At 39.9% G+C, this 17,039-nt stretch overlaps 1 protein-coding gene across 12 annotated transcripts in view; it reads left to right on the top strand.

Moving 5' to 3' along the window:
- Nucleotides 1-6,665: 6,665 nt before the first annotated feature.
- Nucleotides 6,666-17,039, top strand: part of NRXN1 (neurexin 1) — a 1,213,874-nt gene continuing 1,203,500 nt past the window's right edge. For 10 of the 12 annotated variants that reach the window (XM_070292299.1, XM_069583366.1, XM_069583363.1 and 7 more), the window contains exons 1-2: nt 6,666-7,090; nt 9,806-11,469. In XM_070292299.1, the coding sequence (XP_070148400.1) occupies nt 10,698-11,469 (772 nt within the window). In that variant the 5' untranslated portion in view covers nt 6,666-7,090; nt 9,806-10,697. Of the gene's footprint in view, nt 7,091-9,805; nt 11,516-17,039 lie in introns of those variants that run through there. The other 2 variants (XM_069583369.1, XM_069583370.1) reach the window with 1 other exon arrangement.

The following is a 17,039-nucleotide window of genomic DNA, read 5'->3' on the forward strand; positions in this document are numbered from 1 at the left end:
TGGGATTTCCCAGGCAAGGCTCATCCTAATCCAGTATGACGTCATCTTAACTTTAGTACATCTTTGAAGACTATTTCCAAGTAAGGTCACATTCACAGATACTAGAGGTGAGAACTTCAACATATCTCTTTGGGGGACAGAATTCCACCCATAGTATATCTAAGCAGCCATTAAACTAGAGAAGCTAAAGGATTTGTCTAGGGTGCTAAACAGAGTTAATAACAAAGCTAGAGCTAGGAAACAGATGTTAGTGAGAATGCAGTGTTTTTTCACATATACCAAGCTGCTTAAAAAATCATCTTCCTCATTGCAGTAGATAAACCTTTAATCTTGATTTTATCTATGTATTCACTCTATATTCTTGGCTAGATTTAGAACATATAAATACATCTTTTGAAATAAATGAACTCAGACAAAAATAATGCACAAGTGTGAGTTTGCATGTGTATGTGTGAACATAAATGTGAAGGTGACAAATTGGCAGCCCATGTGCCATTTCCAAGCAGTGAAGAAATCTGTTTTGTCCTGTACAATGTTGTTGCGGAGGTTATTATTATTTTTAATGATTTATGATTTTAGAAAGCAATAGATTTCATATAAAATTCCAAATTTCCAACAACTTCTGAAAAATAATATGATCTGGAAACACTGGGCCCAACTGACCACAATCTGCTAGAGCTGGGGTGTGGATGCCCTTTTTCAAAAAGTGTGCAATCTGTAGTTGGCCACAGTGCCAACCCATCCTCATTGTTTCCCCAGTTCGGTTTACCTCACTCATGTATGTCACACGCTGGACTTGCTTACATTTCTGTCTGCTCTCCTTGATCTACAGAAAATTAAATTGTCTAGTATTGTACTATAGTTTAATTCAGTGGGATGTCTCGATCAAGAGCAAACATTTTAAGATTTAGTTCGTTTCCATTTTACTGTTATATTTCCTTCAACAGGAGAAAAGCTCTTATAAAAATAAAATTCTTGTCAATTTGGCTTTACAAGTGACTTCAAAAGCCCAAGATTAGTTTTTGTTTAAAAAGTCAGTATCTCTAATTTGTAAAATTCCAATAGGTATACTGAATATCTACCATTGTCTTTATTTTTAATATACTTAGCTTTCAGCGTGTATGATTAAGCGTATGTGTGATACAGGATTAAGTGTATGTGTGATATATAATTAAATGAAAAACAGTATTAAACAGATGCAGTGGAGAAAAAACTGGGTATGAAAGGTAAACATAAGCACTACAGGAGAAGGAGAGAGCCCTGGAAGAATAATGAGGCTTAAATATATAGATATAAAAATGAGGGGGATCAGTTTGTGATAAGATGGGAAACAGATAAACAACAAACAAACAATAATTCACACAAGATGTGCCTTAAAAGCTACCTACAAATGATTTCAATATGCCCACACAGAGGATTGATTCCACAGATTGTGAGGGTAGCTGAAATTGAGCAAAGGTGAAACAAGGTTTTGAGTCTCACCGGCATCTAGAACTTCAGCACAGTTCTTGATCTTCCCTCAAAAGTCACAGTAAGGGAAAATAAATTGTATTGGTTAAATTAAACACACTGGCTGCAGGGGCTCCACGAAAATAAGCGTAAAGCTAGATTCTGACGGATGAGAAAATTCCTTTCCTGAAGTCTAGCCATCGGAAATGGGAGGGATTGACTGTGAGTAGGGATGTGAGTGGGTTTCCCTGGTAGCTCACTGTTATCAAATCTGCCTGCAATACAGGAGACTTGCAGGATCCTCGGGTTAGATCCCTGGCTCAAATATGTGACTAATCAAGGAATAAAATTACCCCCACAGGGATGTCTCACAAATTTAGTTTAGTAGCCGCTATTCTTCTTCAGAAAGATTTCTCATCATTGTGGGGGGAAGGAGAGGTGGGAGGGAGGCATGAAGGAACATACACAGGTGTTGGTGGTACCCTAGATTTAAGAACACTACCCATCAAAAGCACTGCAGGGATCCCATAGTAAAACCTCTCTAGCAGGTGCATCAGTTAGAACTTAAAGTACTATTCTCAAGTACATATTCATGTGCTTTCTCTACTGTGGCTTGACACATTAGTAATTATCATTATTCAGGTAATTTGTAGCCATTAAAAACCAGTCTATATTCTAATTACTGAAAAATTATATACTCATGTGAAAGTAGCCTAATTTTACGTTGCCAAAGATTATTTTTTCAAGTAGTACAAAACTATATAACATGCTGAGTTTGTTTATTTCTCTTGAAAGTAACTTAGTAAACTTCATGAGAAATTATAGGGCTTTTTCTATATGAAATTTCTAGTATTTTTTTTTTCCATTCTATAGCTGAGTCCAAAGACCCAGACTTATTTTATTTCCTTGCATTTAAAAACTCCTCTAAATTGTTTTGTTGAAAATGAGGTTTACATAGTGGCATGTTCAATAACTATTCATCAACTTTTGTTACTAAGGAACCATGTTGATTCATACAAAGGAAACCAGCTAGACATTTAGCCACAAACCAAATAACAGTGTTGTATTTACTATTAAAATAAATAAGTTGTAAACTAAACAATAGCATTCCGATTATGCCACAGTGATACTGTCATTAAATAGAGGAATGCACTGTTAGTCTGAAATTTAGTTGAGAATATCATTTAATCTAATCTCTCCCTAGTAATACCATTATTTCAGTAGGAAAATGGCTTTCATTTTCACCACTTGTATCACAGCAAATAGAAAATCCCTCAAAATGATAAATCTTATTGCTCTTTTAAATTATCTACCATCTTTAGTGGAAAGGTATTTAATACATATCAACTCATATTTTCCTTCATTATTACCATACAATTCTTCTCAATCACATATTTGTAAAGCTAAAACCCTCTTCCAAATTGATATCACTCTTGGAATTCATGGGTATCTCAAAACCTCCACATTGCCTTAATGTTAATTGAGAAAGTAGGTGTTTACACTGATCTCCTAATGTTAAAGCACAAGCTATGATTGCAGCAATAAACACAGAGTGTCTCTATATTCATTTCTCAGTCAAAAAAAAAATCTTATCACTTATTTTCATTTATTTTTAGTGTAGAGCAAGCTTCCAAGTTAGGATGCTCATTAATATTTAATACCTTATGGAAATATATTTGTTTATGGTGATCACGCATTTCCATTTTCATTGTTGCAAAATGTTTACCAGTTTATGATATGAGATATTATTTACATTTCCATATTTGGGTTGTTAGGAATTCTCCCAATCAGACATAAGCATAAACAACCACCTTGATTTCACAATTATCTCATTTGTTCTGAGTAGTAGAAAGGAGCAGAAGTTAAAATCCTTCACACAGTACTGTAGCCTAAAATTGGTAGATACCCCTAGGTGATTGGAGAGGAGTTCATCCTAGTTTCCACCTTTCTGAAAAAAAAAAAAAAAAAAAAAAGGTACTAGATTCTTCTGACAAATGTTGAAAGTGTCAATCACTTAGTACTGTCTGACTCTCTGTGACCCTGGACTGTAGTCTACCATTCCCTTCTTCAAGGGATCTTCCCGATTCAGTGATCTAACCGGTATTTTCTGTTTGGAAGGCGGATATTTTTACTGTCTGAACCACAGGGGAAGCCCCTACAAATATTAAATTGCCTCATATTTATTTCAATACGAATCATTTTACATCTTACCTACAAACAAAAAAGAAATAATAACATTAAAAACACCTCATCTGTTTTCATTAAGATACTTTATATATTATTTGCCATTAAGGAAAGATATTACTAATACATTCCAAAGTTGACTGTGTAGTTTCCTGAATTCCTCTTGATGAAACTCTTAAAAAAGGAATGAACATTAATTAGCACCTGTATTATGTCAAGTAGTGTGCTAGGCATATTCAATCATTTGATGAGAGGAAGTGTAGCGTGGTATTAAGATCACAGTCTTGAGTTTGAATTCTTCTTTGCTCTTATATTACTAGGTGTGACCTCTTGGTTAACCTCTCTGTGCTTCACTTTTCTCATTGGTAATATGAGTAAAATCCTAGACTCTTTCTTATAGGGTTGCTGTGAGGGATAAACTAAGTTAATGTAAGTAAAATACTAGAGCAGTTTGGCATGGAGTAGATACTCAGCATCAGATATTGGCATTATTTTCACCAGATCTAATAAAGTGTCATTATCTTTATTTTACTGATGAGGAAACTAGTGTTCAGAGAGTTGAAGCAATTTACATTTGGAGACAACACATCAAGTCATAAAGAGCTTTTATCACTAAATTATGTTGTGATTTTTCCCCCCATTCTATATACATACTGATAGTTTTCTCTCTGCATACTTACTGAAGGAAAGAGATCTTTTGTCTGTCCATATCTCTTAGACTAGATACAGTAGTTGCTTTAAATCTGGTAACTGCAAAGGAGATTATTGCAACACATAATTTGTTGCCTCACAGTCTAGATTGTGTGTGTGTGAGGGGTAGGAACATAGGACTTTTTGTTTTAAAACTTATACATGAAGAATAATAATTTTAATATATCTTTGAACTAGAAAATCACAATAGATGGCCTGTGGAAAACTACAATCCAGTGGAAACACTGTGTAGACCAACTAAAGATAAGATCCAAATTCACAAAGGAAAAATGAAAGAGACTAAATAATTAATCAGGTCTTACACACTGGTGGCAATCAATGGGTTTTAAGAGTCCAGGTAAAAGATAGGACTTTGACTCTTAAGAGAGCCTCTAGAAATCTGCTAGCATCATCAGATTTACTGAGGAACCTACACAGATCTTAAGGGTATCGTGGAACCTTTTTAGATTCAATTCTTATAAATTAGCTGTCCCTTCTACCTACTTTTGTAGTAAGCTTTACCTCTATAAGAGACATATGTAGGCACACCTTATATGCTATTTGTCCTAGAACTTATTGACAAGTTTTCAAAAATACCCTGTTAGGTAGAGTGTATTTGTGGTCCAAATTCACTTAATGACTGATTAACCTTAGATAAGGTATTTTTCTGAGACTTAGTTTTACATCATTTAATAATTCATTTAAAAAAAATATCATGTTAGCAGTTATTAGTTCATTACATTCCCAAAGTAGTCCTGTGGAATAAATGGCACTCACTAGTACCCATACTTTACATTCAGGGAATCTGGATTTCAGAGAAGTGACTTCCATCGGGTCAGAGAGAACAGAATGGGCTTGGAACTAATAGAAAAAAGCTAGCATTTATTCAACACAGTTCTAAACTATTTTATATCTATTTATTAATTTAACCTCCACAACAACAAATAGATAAATTGGGAACTGTTAACATATCCATTTTACAGATGATGTGACTGAGGCATTGCAAGATTAAGCATTTTACTTAAGGTCACAGCTGCTACCTGGCAGAGACGAAATTCAAGCCCAGACAACCTGATTCTAGTTCCCACACATTTAATTACTTGACCACACTGCCTTTCTGAAGCCAATAAAAATAATACAATTTATTCCTGTATCCAAGTTATTTGGACTCTTAGACAAGCAGTGAAAGTATAAATAGGCTTATCAAAAGGAATGAGTTCTGGTTTCTTTGGCAGGAAATGGATATCAGATTTGGAATGTATATTATTTTAGTACTCCTGAATTTGTCTACGTTTTACAGTTTTGCTGTATAGGGCCAAGATGCAGAAAATAGTCCTACCTTAACAATATTTAAGGCTGAAGCTATTAGGCTTGTGGTACTGAAATAAATATGTCTGCTTTTTCTGCTCTAAAACTAACCCAGACTAGGAATATAATAGGGTTAGAAATTTAAATGTCCATAGGACTCAAACTATAATTAAGCCACACACCTCAGACTTCTCTACCACCTATTTTGCAAGCTTCCTTTAGATTTAACTCCTTTGTCACCAAACTCAGCAATGCCTACTGGGCATGCCCAGTGATATGGTCAGTGCCTTGTATCAAGTTTCACTTCCTCCAGGTTTTACCAGCTGCAAAAGGAAGGAGGAGACAGAGCGAAGAGTTAAACAAGAACAGAACTTGGTTCGGCTCCGGATGTCCATGGCCAAGGCAGAGCACAGAAAGCTGGGGGAGGAGAAGGGATGAGGAGACGCTACCACCAAAGTACCTTGTCCAGTAGATGAGTCTGGGCTCTTAAACTGGCACGTTAACTGGGTGGGTCCTTTTTGCTACTTTTTGGCAAAGCTTGGGCAGATCGTGAAGATCTGAAGTGATCACTCATCCCGGGGCCACTGTAAGGGGTGGGGCAGGGACTGTGGATCTGGGGAATGCCAGCGACTGTGTGAACCTTGCCTGTCTCTGTATTCCTCGAAGAGCTGCAGCTTTTCTAGGGTTCCAAGCAAGAGATCAAAGTGCGCAAGTAAAGCGAGAGCTCATCTTAATCACCGACTCCTTGGCCCCTTCCTTTAGGCCCTGGAACCAGCCCTCTCAGATACCGTTGCCCAATCACGACAAAACCCCGGAGAAGTGGAATCTCCACACAGCTTTCCGTGGGTCTAGCAGGGGCCTGGGCATGCTCAGTAGGCTACGTGTTTCTCTCTCTCTTCCCCCCCCCCCCCCCCCATCCCGCTCTCTCCTCTTCCTCTTTTTCTATATCTACCTCCCCTCTCTCTCATGGGGGAGGGTGGGTGGTGACAAGTTAGAAGCACTTGCGTTAGGTCCCCGCCCCCAGGATCGGGCTCCCCCTGCAAGAGGACGAAGCAAAGGCAGAAACACACCTCACTGCGCAGCATCCCCACCGGGAGGGGCTGCGCCCGGCGGGCTGAGCCCACCAGTATCCCAGTCTGGGGACGGCCCGCCGCTCTCCATGGTACTGCGGAGAGCTCAGCTCCGCCCTTCTCTTTCAGAAGGACAGCACCCAACGTCACGTAACCCAGCCTTCTCGGGCTCCGCGACCGCCTCCTCCTTCCCAGCTCTTTCCCTCTCCTCCTCCTTCTGCTCCCCTCCTTTGCCTGTTCTCCGCTCCCGCACTCCTGGAGATAGACGCTCAAGCCTGACGCCTCTCTAAAGGCAGCAGCAGTCGCCTTATCCACAGACCTCAGGAAATTCGCTTTGACCGTTGCATGCCTCAAGCTCTGGCTCGAGCTAAGGGGGAATAACCGGGCAGGTAAAGAAGCTCAATTTGTGTTGAGGGGGAGGGGATGGGGCGAGGCTAGCTGGAGAAGGATATCTTTCCCCATTGTAATTGAGCCAGGATCTGCCACAAATGAACAGGGAAGGATGGGTGGTGGGAGGGTGGAGGAGTATAGATCTTGGTTGTTTTGCATGAAGCTTTTTAAATAATGGCAAGAAGATGAGACGGTGGAGCTGGGGTAGTAACTTGAAGACTGAATGCAGTGATTTATTAGCAGAAAAAGAAAAGGGGCAAGTTAGAAACCAAAGCAATAATATACATCTAGAGCTACATCTTTCTTTCCCTTCCCCATCAGCCCCATGCTGTGCCTATCCTTAATTTGTGCAGTCGACTCCAGGCTCCAAGAAACTGCACTGGTATTAGAGATGGGGCTTAGAGACTGGGCGGGAAAGCCAGGGAGAATTTTGGGTGTGCATTGGTATTAAGGGACTTTGAAATATCCAGGGAGAAATGATAGGCGCTTCTAAAAATCCTCTCAAACATTTCAGGTTCTTTATTATGATACATTGAATGATGCATGGAAAGGTGTGTGCATGTTTGTGCGTGTGTTTGTTACCATAAACATATTAAAATAAATGCAACTGCAGCCCATGAGCATACTGTATCGATCCTTCCAGTGGCTTGGGAATGAATTTGATTCTAGAAATGAAAGAAAAGATTAATGAGGCTGTTAGTCTGCTTTTGAATTAGAGCGCTTCTTCCTTTGGCTGCAGTGAGGTTGTTTTTCAGATCCTTTTATTTTATCCTCTAATTTGTGAACTCGCCAGGTTTTCCCGGCACCTATAGAGAATCCTTTTCTCCATATAAATAGAGATACTCTCTCACACACAATGAGCTTCCTCTAAGAACTGGGAGAGTCAGTTGACCTCCCCTGTGGTAAAAATATGTTTTCCTCCCTCTTTTACATTCCTTAAAAAAAAAATGTCAAGATATGCATTGTTGGAGGAGGGCAAGAGAGCGGTGTAAAGAAAGGTTTTATGATCTATGGAATGTCAATTAATAAAACAATTGATTCCAACTGACTAACAAAAAAAATGATTTTCTAACACAGGAGCTTGTAAATGGTTTCAAAGCACTTACTTGAAATCTTGAAATTTCAGGTTTATTTCACAATGACTGAAAATTTCACAGATTTCTGAGTCCACTTAAAAAATGAAAGTCTTCTGAATAATATGTCTTTTAGAATGATTTTTAAGAGCACTTTTCTTTGGGTTTGGAGCAGGAGTAGATAAGATATGGCTGGTGATTACTCATGGTGTGGCATGTATCAGCCGTAATAAAAAAGCAACTGAGATTTTAAAGTCCCTTTGCTAGTGGGCAGTGTGTGTAGTGTGTTGTGTGTGTGCTGAAAGAGAGAGAACCGGTCATCAATTTCATCTGGGGAGGAACTTGAAGTGGGATCCCCTAGCTTGGTGGCTCTCAGATGACACCTGTAGGGATTGCTCTGTATTGAAGACAAATGTTCTCGGTTCCCTTCATGGAGAAGCAGCAGCACAATGCGGTGCCATAAATTACTGCTAGTTTCAGCTTGTAGGGAAAAAAGTGTTAATTGGATAGTGAGTTTCTGTGTCTAGGCAATAAACTGGTGTCTGTGCCTGTGTGTGTTGTGTGTGTATGTGTTGGGCGGGGGGAGATAGTGAGAAATGGAAATGGTGAAGGAGATACATGTATTTTCTTAACTGGACCAGATGATACATTGTGATTCTCTTGGTTAAAATATGAGAGTAATTTTTGGTTAAAAAAAAAAAGCCTGAAAAAGAATTCACTATATATGAGTTCTATACCATTACAAGAACCTGTCAGATTAGAGTTGAATAAAGAGAGATGATTTAATAGTTTAGTGAGTAATTCAAAGATATGATTTTAAGTGTGAGCTTCCTCGAGCCATAGCAGCTAAGGTGACATAGTAGCTATTCTAACCACACAAATTCTAAGAGCTGACAGCCAGAAAGGACTTGAAGAGGAGTTAAGATTACTGCACTGTTAGGCAAAATATTAAATACTTGACTTTAGAGGAGTTAATATTATGGCAGTTGAGACACAAATGCTGCCGAAAATAGACATCTGACTCCAGTGAGGTATTTTCTCCTATAACGAATGATTCCATCAATAAAAAGGAAGAAAATACTCATTTGAAATTTAAGAATCCCAAGAAACCATCAGTGTTCTTCTCTCTCTGAGAAAAATAAGAGTAGGTATGCTACACAAATCCATGCTGGGAGCTTCCAGTCAACAGTTTGGTATGCTTCGCCTGTTGCAAAATTAGCTATTAACTGAGATTTAAATAGGCTGTATTTTTATTGTCCATATAACCAGTGCACATATAAGCAGAAGTTTCTAACAGAGTCTTTCTCCCCTCTCTCCTTTTCATATATTTTAAACTTTCTCAGAAACATTAAAATATAACATTAACCAAAATTTCTATTTAAAAGGAAAACCTTGGAAGGGTTACCTACGAATGGTTATAATAAACTACAAGGGTGTAGTGGTGGCTGATTATAAGAGTGTGATATTAACTATTAGGAGACATTAGTTCTTCTTACTTATAGATCAGGACAAATAAGTTCTTTCCAATAAGGTTAACTCTGACTTGCTAATAACAGCAATTATATACCTGATTTCTGGGTTGAATAATGATTATATGATACTCAGACTTTAGAACTTAATTTTTATTTTAATTCTCTGCAGATTTCTGGGTCCTTATAAAAAGACAAAATAAAACCAAAACGCATCACCAACACACGACCAATTGATAACACTGGCATGTTAGCTTGGCCTTGCAGAGACGGAGAGGACAGAAGAGGAGCTGGTGTATTTTCCACCTCTAACAGCTTCTGGCTATTTCACAGCTTCTGTGTTTGAACCCTACTGTTGAGGAGGGAAAAAAAGAAGTAAAACCCAGCCCCTGAGGCCATGTGCAAGGAATTCTGCTTTGGCTACAGTGGTACTGGAAGTCTATGATAATGGCAGAAGACGCAGGCCTTTGAAGCTACTCGGGTTGATAAGTGGTGCCTTATTGGTTTGGACACTGCATCTGGAGGAGAAACACCTGAGGTGTTACCAAGCATTCAAGGATCCTGGTTCTTTGCCGGCATCTTACTTCCCTGGAAAGTGTTTGCTTTTTACCTGACTCTAACCATTTCCCTTTTGCCTGGTACCACTGCTGATACCTGGCAGACGATGGTATTTGAAGAGTGAAGTATCTGCCGACCCCACCGATTCCCTTGGACTAGTTCATCGGACTCAAATGGATGTGTGATTTCCCTTGATTTTCTGTTGACACCTTTTTCCAGAACGTTGCTTCCAAAGTGTATCCTCCCTTTGGTCTAGAAGTTCTGTGGCTGCCCTGTGCTGCTGGGGTCTACATTTTCCAGTTGGGAGGGGACTATAGGGAGAGAGGGAGGGGTTGCTGGAAGAAGAAGAAGAAAAAAAGAGCTAGATAAAGGAGGGGACATCCCTCCCACTCCGGCCTGTCCCCTTACCCGACTTCTTTCCGGACCCCGATTTCTGCATCACGGTGTCCAAGATCATTTTGACCCTGTCGGCCCCGGCACCCCCCCGCCGCACCCCAGCCCCGAGCATGGGGACGGCGCTTCTCCAGCGCGGGGGCTGCTTTCTGCTGTGCCTCTCGCTGCTGCTCCTGGGCTGCTGGGCGGAGCTGGGCAGCGGGCTGGAGTTCCCGGGTGCTGAGGGCCAGTGGACGCGCTTCCCCAAGTGGAACGCCTGCTGCGAGAGCGAGATGAGCTTCCAGCTGAAGACGCGCAGCGCCCGGGGCCTAGTGCTCTACTTCGACGACGAGGGCTTCTGCGACTTCCTGGAGCTCATCCTAACGCGCGGCGGCCGCCTGCAGCTCAGCTTCTCCATCTTCTGCGCCGAGCCCGCCACGCTCCTGACGGACACGCCGGTCAACGACGGCGCGTGGCACAACGTGCGGATCCGCCGGCAGTTCCGCAACACCACGCTCTTCATCGACCAGGTGGAGGCCAAGTGGGTGGAGGTCAAGTCCAAGCGCCGGGACATGACGGTGTTCAGCGGCCTTTTCATCGGGGGGCTTCCCCCGGAACTGCGCGCCGCGGCGCTCAAGCTCACGCTGGCCTCCGTGCGGGAGCGAGAGCCCTTCAAAGGCTGGATCCGCGACGTGCGGGTCAACTCCTCTCTGGCCCTGCCCGTGGACAGCGGCGAGGTCAAGCTGGACGACGAGCCGCCCAACAGCGGCGGCGGGAGCCCGTGCGAAGCAGGCGAGGAGGGCGAGGGCGGGGTGTGCCTCAACGGGGGCGTGTGTTCCGTAGTGGACGACCAGGCGGTGTGCGACTGCTCGCGAACCGGCTTCCGTGGCAAGGACTGCAGCCAAGGTAAGGCCCGATGACGCTGGAGCCCTGGGGCCTTGGCCTGGGCAGGGTACGGGGAGGAAGGGCGAGGCAGGTCGGGGCCTGTGCATGCGGGCTTCCTTCTCTGGAGAGCTTGTGTCGCGTAGGGTCCAGGTGAAACCCTGTTTCGGGCCTCTCCGTCTTCTCACCTCCCACAGCCCCTCCCGTGGCCTCTTGGAAAAGGTTGAGCATTCCCCATTTCCAGGTTCAGCTTCCTCCCGGGAGCCCTTTCCACTAGTACTACTTCCTTCCAAGTGGGAAGTAAAATGACCTCCCTTTTTCAGTCCTCAGGTTCTTTGCCAAGCCGTTCCCTCTCTTCGCTGGATTGGGGCCCACCAGAACATAAAATGTGCTTTTCCTCTGTCACCATTGTCTGTAATACACAGATTTCCCCTGTAAGATGCAGATTGGGCGTACGTTTGGTGAAAAATGAAGTCAGGAGAAATTGACCATGGTTGAGAATCGCCACATAGTTGGTAACGGGCAAGGGAGAGAGGATTCATAGACACAGCTGTGCCTTTTATGAGTAGAGTGGCCAGTCCTGCCCCTGTGGGGAAAGGGGGTCGGGGGTGGAGTAGGGCAGGACTTGTGCAAAATTTCTTGATTAGGAGGAGGGTTCTTGGAATTAATGGTAGTTTCTCTGGCTATGTCCAACATTTGTTGGTTTAATCAAATTGTTTCTGTGGTTTCTTGAAGTGGGAGAGAGGTCAGCTCATGTTTAGAAGTGTTAGAGATTAAATAGCATATTTCTCAATCAGATGACTTGGGAAGGTAAATAGTAGAGAAATTTAGACTTTGGACTGGGAAGCTTCTGCAGGCTAATAAACAGGGGATGCATATGAAGCATTGCAAGAAATTTTCCAAGGATATTCAGCTAAATATATTTATCTGAGTAGTGGAGGCCAAGGGATTGAAACTGTGGAATTTAAAAAAAAAAAAAACAACAAACACAAAACCCCTCATACCTCTAAGTTTAATTTTCTCCCTTATATACATAACATTCAGTCATTGATGTGTTCTTCCAATGTTGCTACATAACAATGACCAAGGAAAAATATTGTTGTATAAATACAGGAAAGACTGTGAACAGAAAGTGAATAATATGAAAAAGAAATATGAATGTATCTGTGGCTGAGCAGGAAAGATGTCAGGGTTTAAAGTAGATAGCTTTCGGGTCAGATCAAGTCAATCAATGACATATGGATAAATGGCATTTATGGCTGTTTTTTAAAGGTGAATTATTAAATCTTATTTTGAAAGCTTTAGAGACAAAAACTCTATGTATGGCTGTATTTTATTGTATAATATCTTCTGGACATGTTTTGCTTTTTTTTATTGCTGACACTGCTAAGGGGAACTAGCCCTTGTAAATCTTACTAGACTTGGCAGTTCTCTCTTACCTGACTTTAAGAGAAATGAAGACTTGATAAAATTTGTAATTGTTTAAACAACAGAAGGGGTGAAAAGAATCTAGTCATTAGGAGAGTTCTGTAGCCTTCATGGTTTTATGAAAAAAGAGTAAGGTGTGATTTTACTGCTTTCTGCCTCCATGAAGGTTTTTGTTTTCATGTATTTTGGCTTAATTATAGAGGACTGTATATCCCATGGCCTATACTACACTTTAGCTTGATTGGTAAATTTCCATGGATTTAACATCAGGTTTTATAGTTATGCTTTATGAAAAATGAAACAGTATATGCTTTTTTCTCTGCCAAATCTAACTTGATTGTAAGCCATGAATAAGTTAGCTACATTTGATGATTTGCTATAGTATAAATTGAAGTTGCGTACCTCTGCACTGATACATAGAAATGAATAAAAGATGGGCATTATTTTATGGGACACATTGCTCTAAATATCCCAATGCTGCTTTAAAATACAAAGCAGACAATTTAAGGAAGAACACATGAAATTTAACTTCCTTTCTTAAATTAGGAAACAAATATGACACAATGACAGCTTGTTCTGTGTAGGAGGGTGTTTTAAATGAAAATTTTTATTTTTCTGTGCATTTTTAACATAGGAATCCAGGGATGTGCATAATCAGGAACAGTTAAGAGTGGAGAAGGCATGGCAAAAGTAATATTTTGAGAGAAGCAGAATTACATATCTCTGAAATGGAAAATGGAGTGATAAAGGCAGAGTCAGTCTCCCTAGAACGATTGGCTCCATTTTGCTTATTTTCTCTGTTTCATGTGTGTCAAGTGACTATTAAATAATTAATTGAGAATGGATGCCTCTCCCAACACCAATCATGTATTGATGGCTAGGGATAGATGATTTGTATTCAGATGAAATATAAACAAAGCCCTGCCTGTAGCCAGTATTTACACTGATTGCCACATTTGAAAAAAACATGGTGATTTAAAAACAAACCCATAAGCATTTGAGAAAATTTGGAAAAAAAGATTAACAACAAACATTAAATAATTTTCAAATTATATCTGGTCCCAGCTACAATTTTTTTAACTTGATAAAAAGTCTAATATCTTAGTTGCCTTTGTATTTCAAATACAATAAGAATTATTAAAAAGAAAATTTAGGAATATTCCCTTCTTTCTAGAGTGCCTTTAAACACCTTCTGCACCTATGGATTTCTAGAATATCTTCATTTAATGAGCTCACTTTTATCCTTACTCATTTGTTCAGATAGCCTAACAAGTTTTATTTATTTATTCATGTGGTGATGGAAAGAGAAAACAGAAAGGTTACGTGTCATGATCAGGTTAATGGAAGAGCCTGGGACCAACCTTCTTACTCTCAAGCCCTGTATTTATCATGACTATTGAATACACTTTCCATTTTATTAGATTTGATCATTTTTTTAGGTCCAGTGGTTATTCAAGAGAATACACACACACACACACACACACACACACAGAACTAATGTATATGATGGATACTTATGGGATACATAGCTTTTTCAGTGAATCATACCCATCTAAGTGTCCTGGGATCATTATTATTTAATAAGTTTCTACTTAAGATCACTAATAGTTTCCTAGCAGCTTGAAAGAATTAGTGAATTCTGTGGCCACCCAGTTACGAATGAGAGTAAAAAGCTGATCAATGAGAACTTAGCTTGTACATTTCATTATTTCCAAGTCCAGATTTTATGCATTTTAGGGCCACTTATATGAAAATGTCATACTAGACTGAGTATCAATTTTATTCACTTCCTCTGTTTAAATAGCCTGAAACGCAAGTGGCTTGTGATGGCTGATTGCTTAATATTACTAAACATGACAGTGTGATAGATATCACTTAATGAAGCCTCTGCTTTCTATGACTTTATGAATGTTGCCAGATAGACAACCATATTCACTCATTCATTCATTTTTCTCTTTATTCAACAAGTATTATGTGCTTTGCATGTGCCTGAATCATAGGCCTAAGCGATACAACTGTGAGTAAACCCTTAGAAATAGTTCCTACTTTCATAGGAAGGTAAAAGCCTCACATTCCAGTGAGGAGGCTCAGTAATTAAAAAAGTAAATACATGAAAACTTTAAACAATAGTATATATTTTGAAGGACAAGTATGTTGTACTATGAGAAATTAAAATAGTGTGAACCGAATTAATCAAAAAAAGTTTTCCTGAGGGGTGATACTTAAACAAAAATCTGAGGGATAAGGAATTAGCCAGGTAAAGACACAGGAGAAATGTTAAGTCACAGCCTGGTGTAGGAGCTCACATGGCACATTCAGGAAACTAAGGGAAGGCCCTTGAATGTGGAACTCTTAGTGCAGTAGGGCCAGGTCCTGTAGGGCCTTCCAACACAGTGTTAAGAATTTCAGTCTTTATTGAAAAAATGATGGAAAAGCAATGGAAGGAGTTTAGTGTGGAAGGTAAGGGGGAGGACATCATTATCAAATTTGCATTTCAGAATGATCACTCTGACTATAGTGTAGACCAGATTGATAGGAGGCCAGAGAAAAGCATTATTTTCTGTTTGTCACTCAACAACATTTGTTAAGCACACACTGCAAACTGTAGAGACAGAAGCAAGATTCTTTTTCTGAGGAAGTTAGAATCTTTGTAAGTTTGGTTCTGTTTAGAACTCTGAAGCCACTTGTTTAGAACACTTTGGTTCTACCTGTAAAATGCATTATCTGAACCCTTTATGTGGATTATTATGTGATTTCTTTCAGATATACCCATTGAATCTGTAGGCTTCTGGAGCCCATTGATAGTGCCCTATTTAACTATATTCCCAAGGACCTTGCTCAACATGCCTTCCTTGTGATTTTAGATAGATAAATAGATAGATAGATAGATAGATAGATTTTAGGCTTTCAGTATTTTAACTGCTCCATTAAAGGGAAATAATACATAGATATAATCTTCATAAGGTTAAAATTACTGGACAAAAATGATTCAGAGATTTTTTGCCAGAGTTTTGTTTGAAGTCTACCGTCAGAGGAAAGGTGGATCACCTGTGCTGAAAAAACTTCGAGGGGTATGGAGAAATTCATAATTTTGATTTAGATAAAATGTTATGAGAAGCTTTTGAAGCATAATAATAAAAGGCATCTGTCTGATCTATCAAAAAAAGCTTATCTTGGCTGTAAAATTGTAGTAAAAACTGACCATTTTAGAATGCCACAAATGAAGTGGAATGTGTTAGTTTGTTTAACTATGCTGAGATGCTTTTGTAGTATAAAATATTGAATTACACAGACTGTGGGACCACACTGCCTGGTTTCAGTGGGCTCACCCAAACTTTATTCCTCAATACTGTCATCTGTGAAAATGGTATAATAGTACCTGCTTCAAAGGGCTCTTCTCAAAAGCAAGCTGTTCACTTCATGGAAAGCTCTTAGCACAGTTTCTGGCACATAATAAATATTCTAAAGTATCCACTTGTTATTTTTATTACTGTTATCACCACTACCACTAGCACCACTGCTTCTACTGATACCACTTCCTTCAGGGCTCCTGTCAAGTAAAATTCAAATATATGCGTGCATGCTCAGCTGTGTCCAACTCTGCAACCCCATAGACTGTAGCCCACCAGGTTTCTTTGTCCAAGAGAGTTTTTCAGGCAAGAATACTGGTGTGTTAGTCGCTCAGTCGTGTCTAATTCTTTGCGACTCCATGGTCTGTCCATGGAATTCTCCAGGCGAGAATAGTGGAGTGGGTTGCCATCTCCTTCTCCAAAGAATACTGGAGTGGGGTGCCATTTCTTCCTCCAGGAGATCTTCTCCACCCAGGGATCAAACCCCTGTCTCCTGTGTCTCCTGCATTGCAGGCAGATACTTTACCTGCTGAGCCATTGAGTAGGCACTGAAAATTCAAATATGGAACTTTTTTTTTTAATTTAAAAAGAATTTTAATGTAATAATGATCCTTACTTGATTAGCCCTGAAGTTTCAACTTACAAAGAAAAGCAAAGAGTAAACACAGGGAACCTTTATTTCTGTTTTACACAGCTGTGCTCTAATGTTACCCATGTCTGGCTGTAATTCAAAATATTTGAAACATATTCTACTTGAGAAATTTTATTATAATGAAATGAATCTTTAACACAAAAGCATTTGTAAAAAACTATCAT

Source organism: Ovis canadensis, chromosome 3 (assembly GCF_042477335.2).
Source record: "Ovis canadensis isolate MfBH-ARS-UI-01 breed Bighorn chromosome 3, ARS-UI_OviCan_v2, whole genome shotgun sequence".
In the NCBI taxonomy this organism is placed as follows: Eukaryota; Metazoa; Chordata; class Mammalia; order Artiodactyla; family Bovidae; genus Ovis; species Ovis canadensis.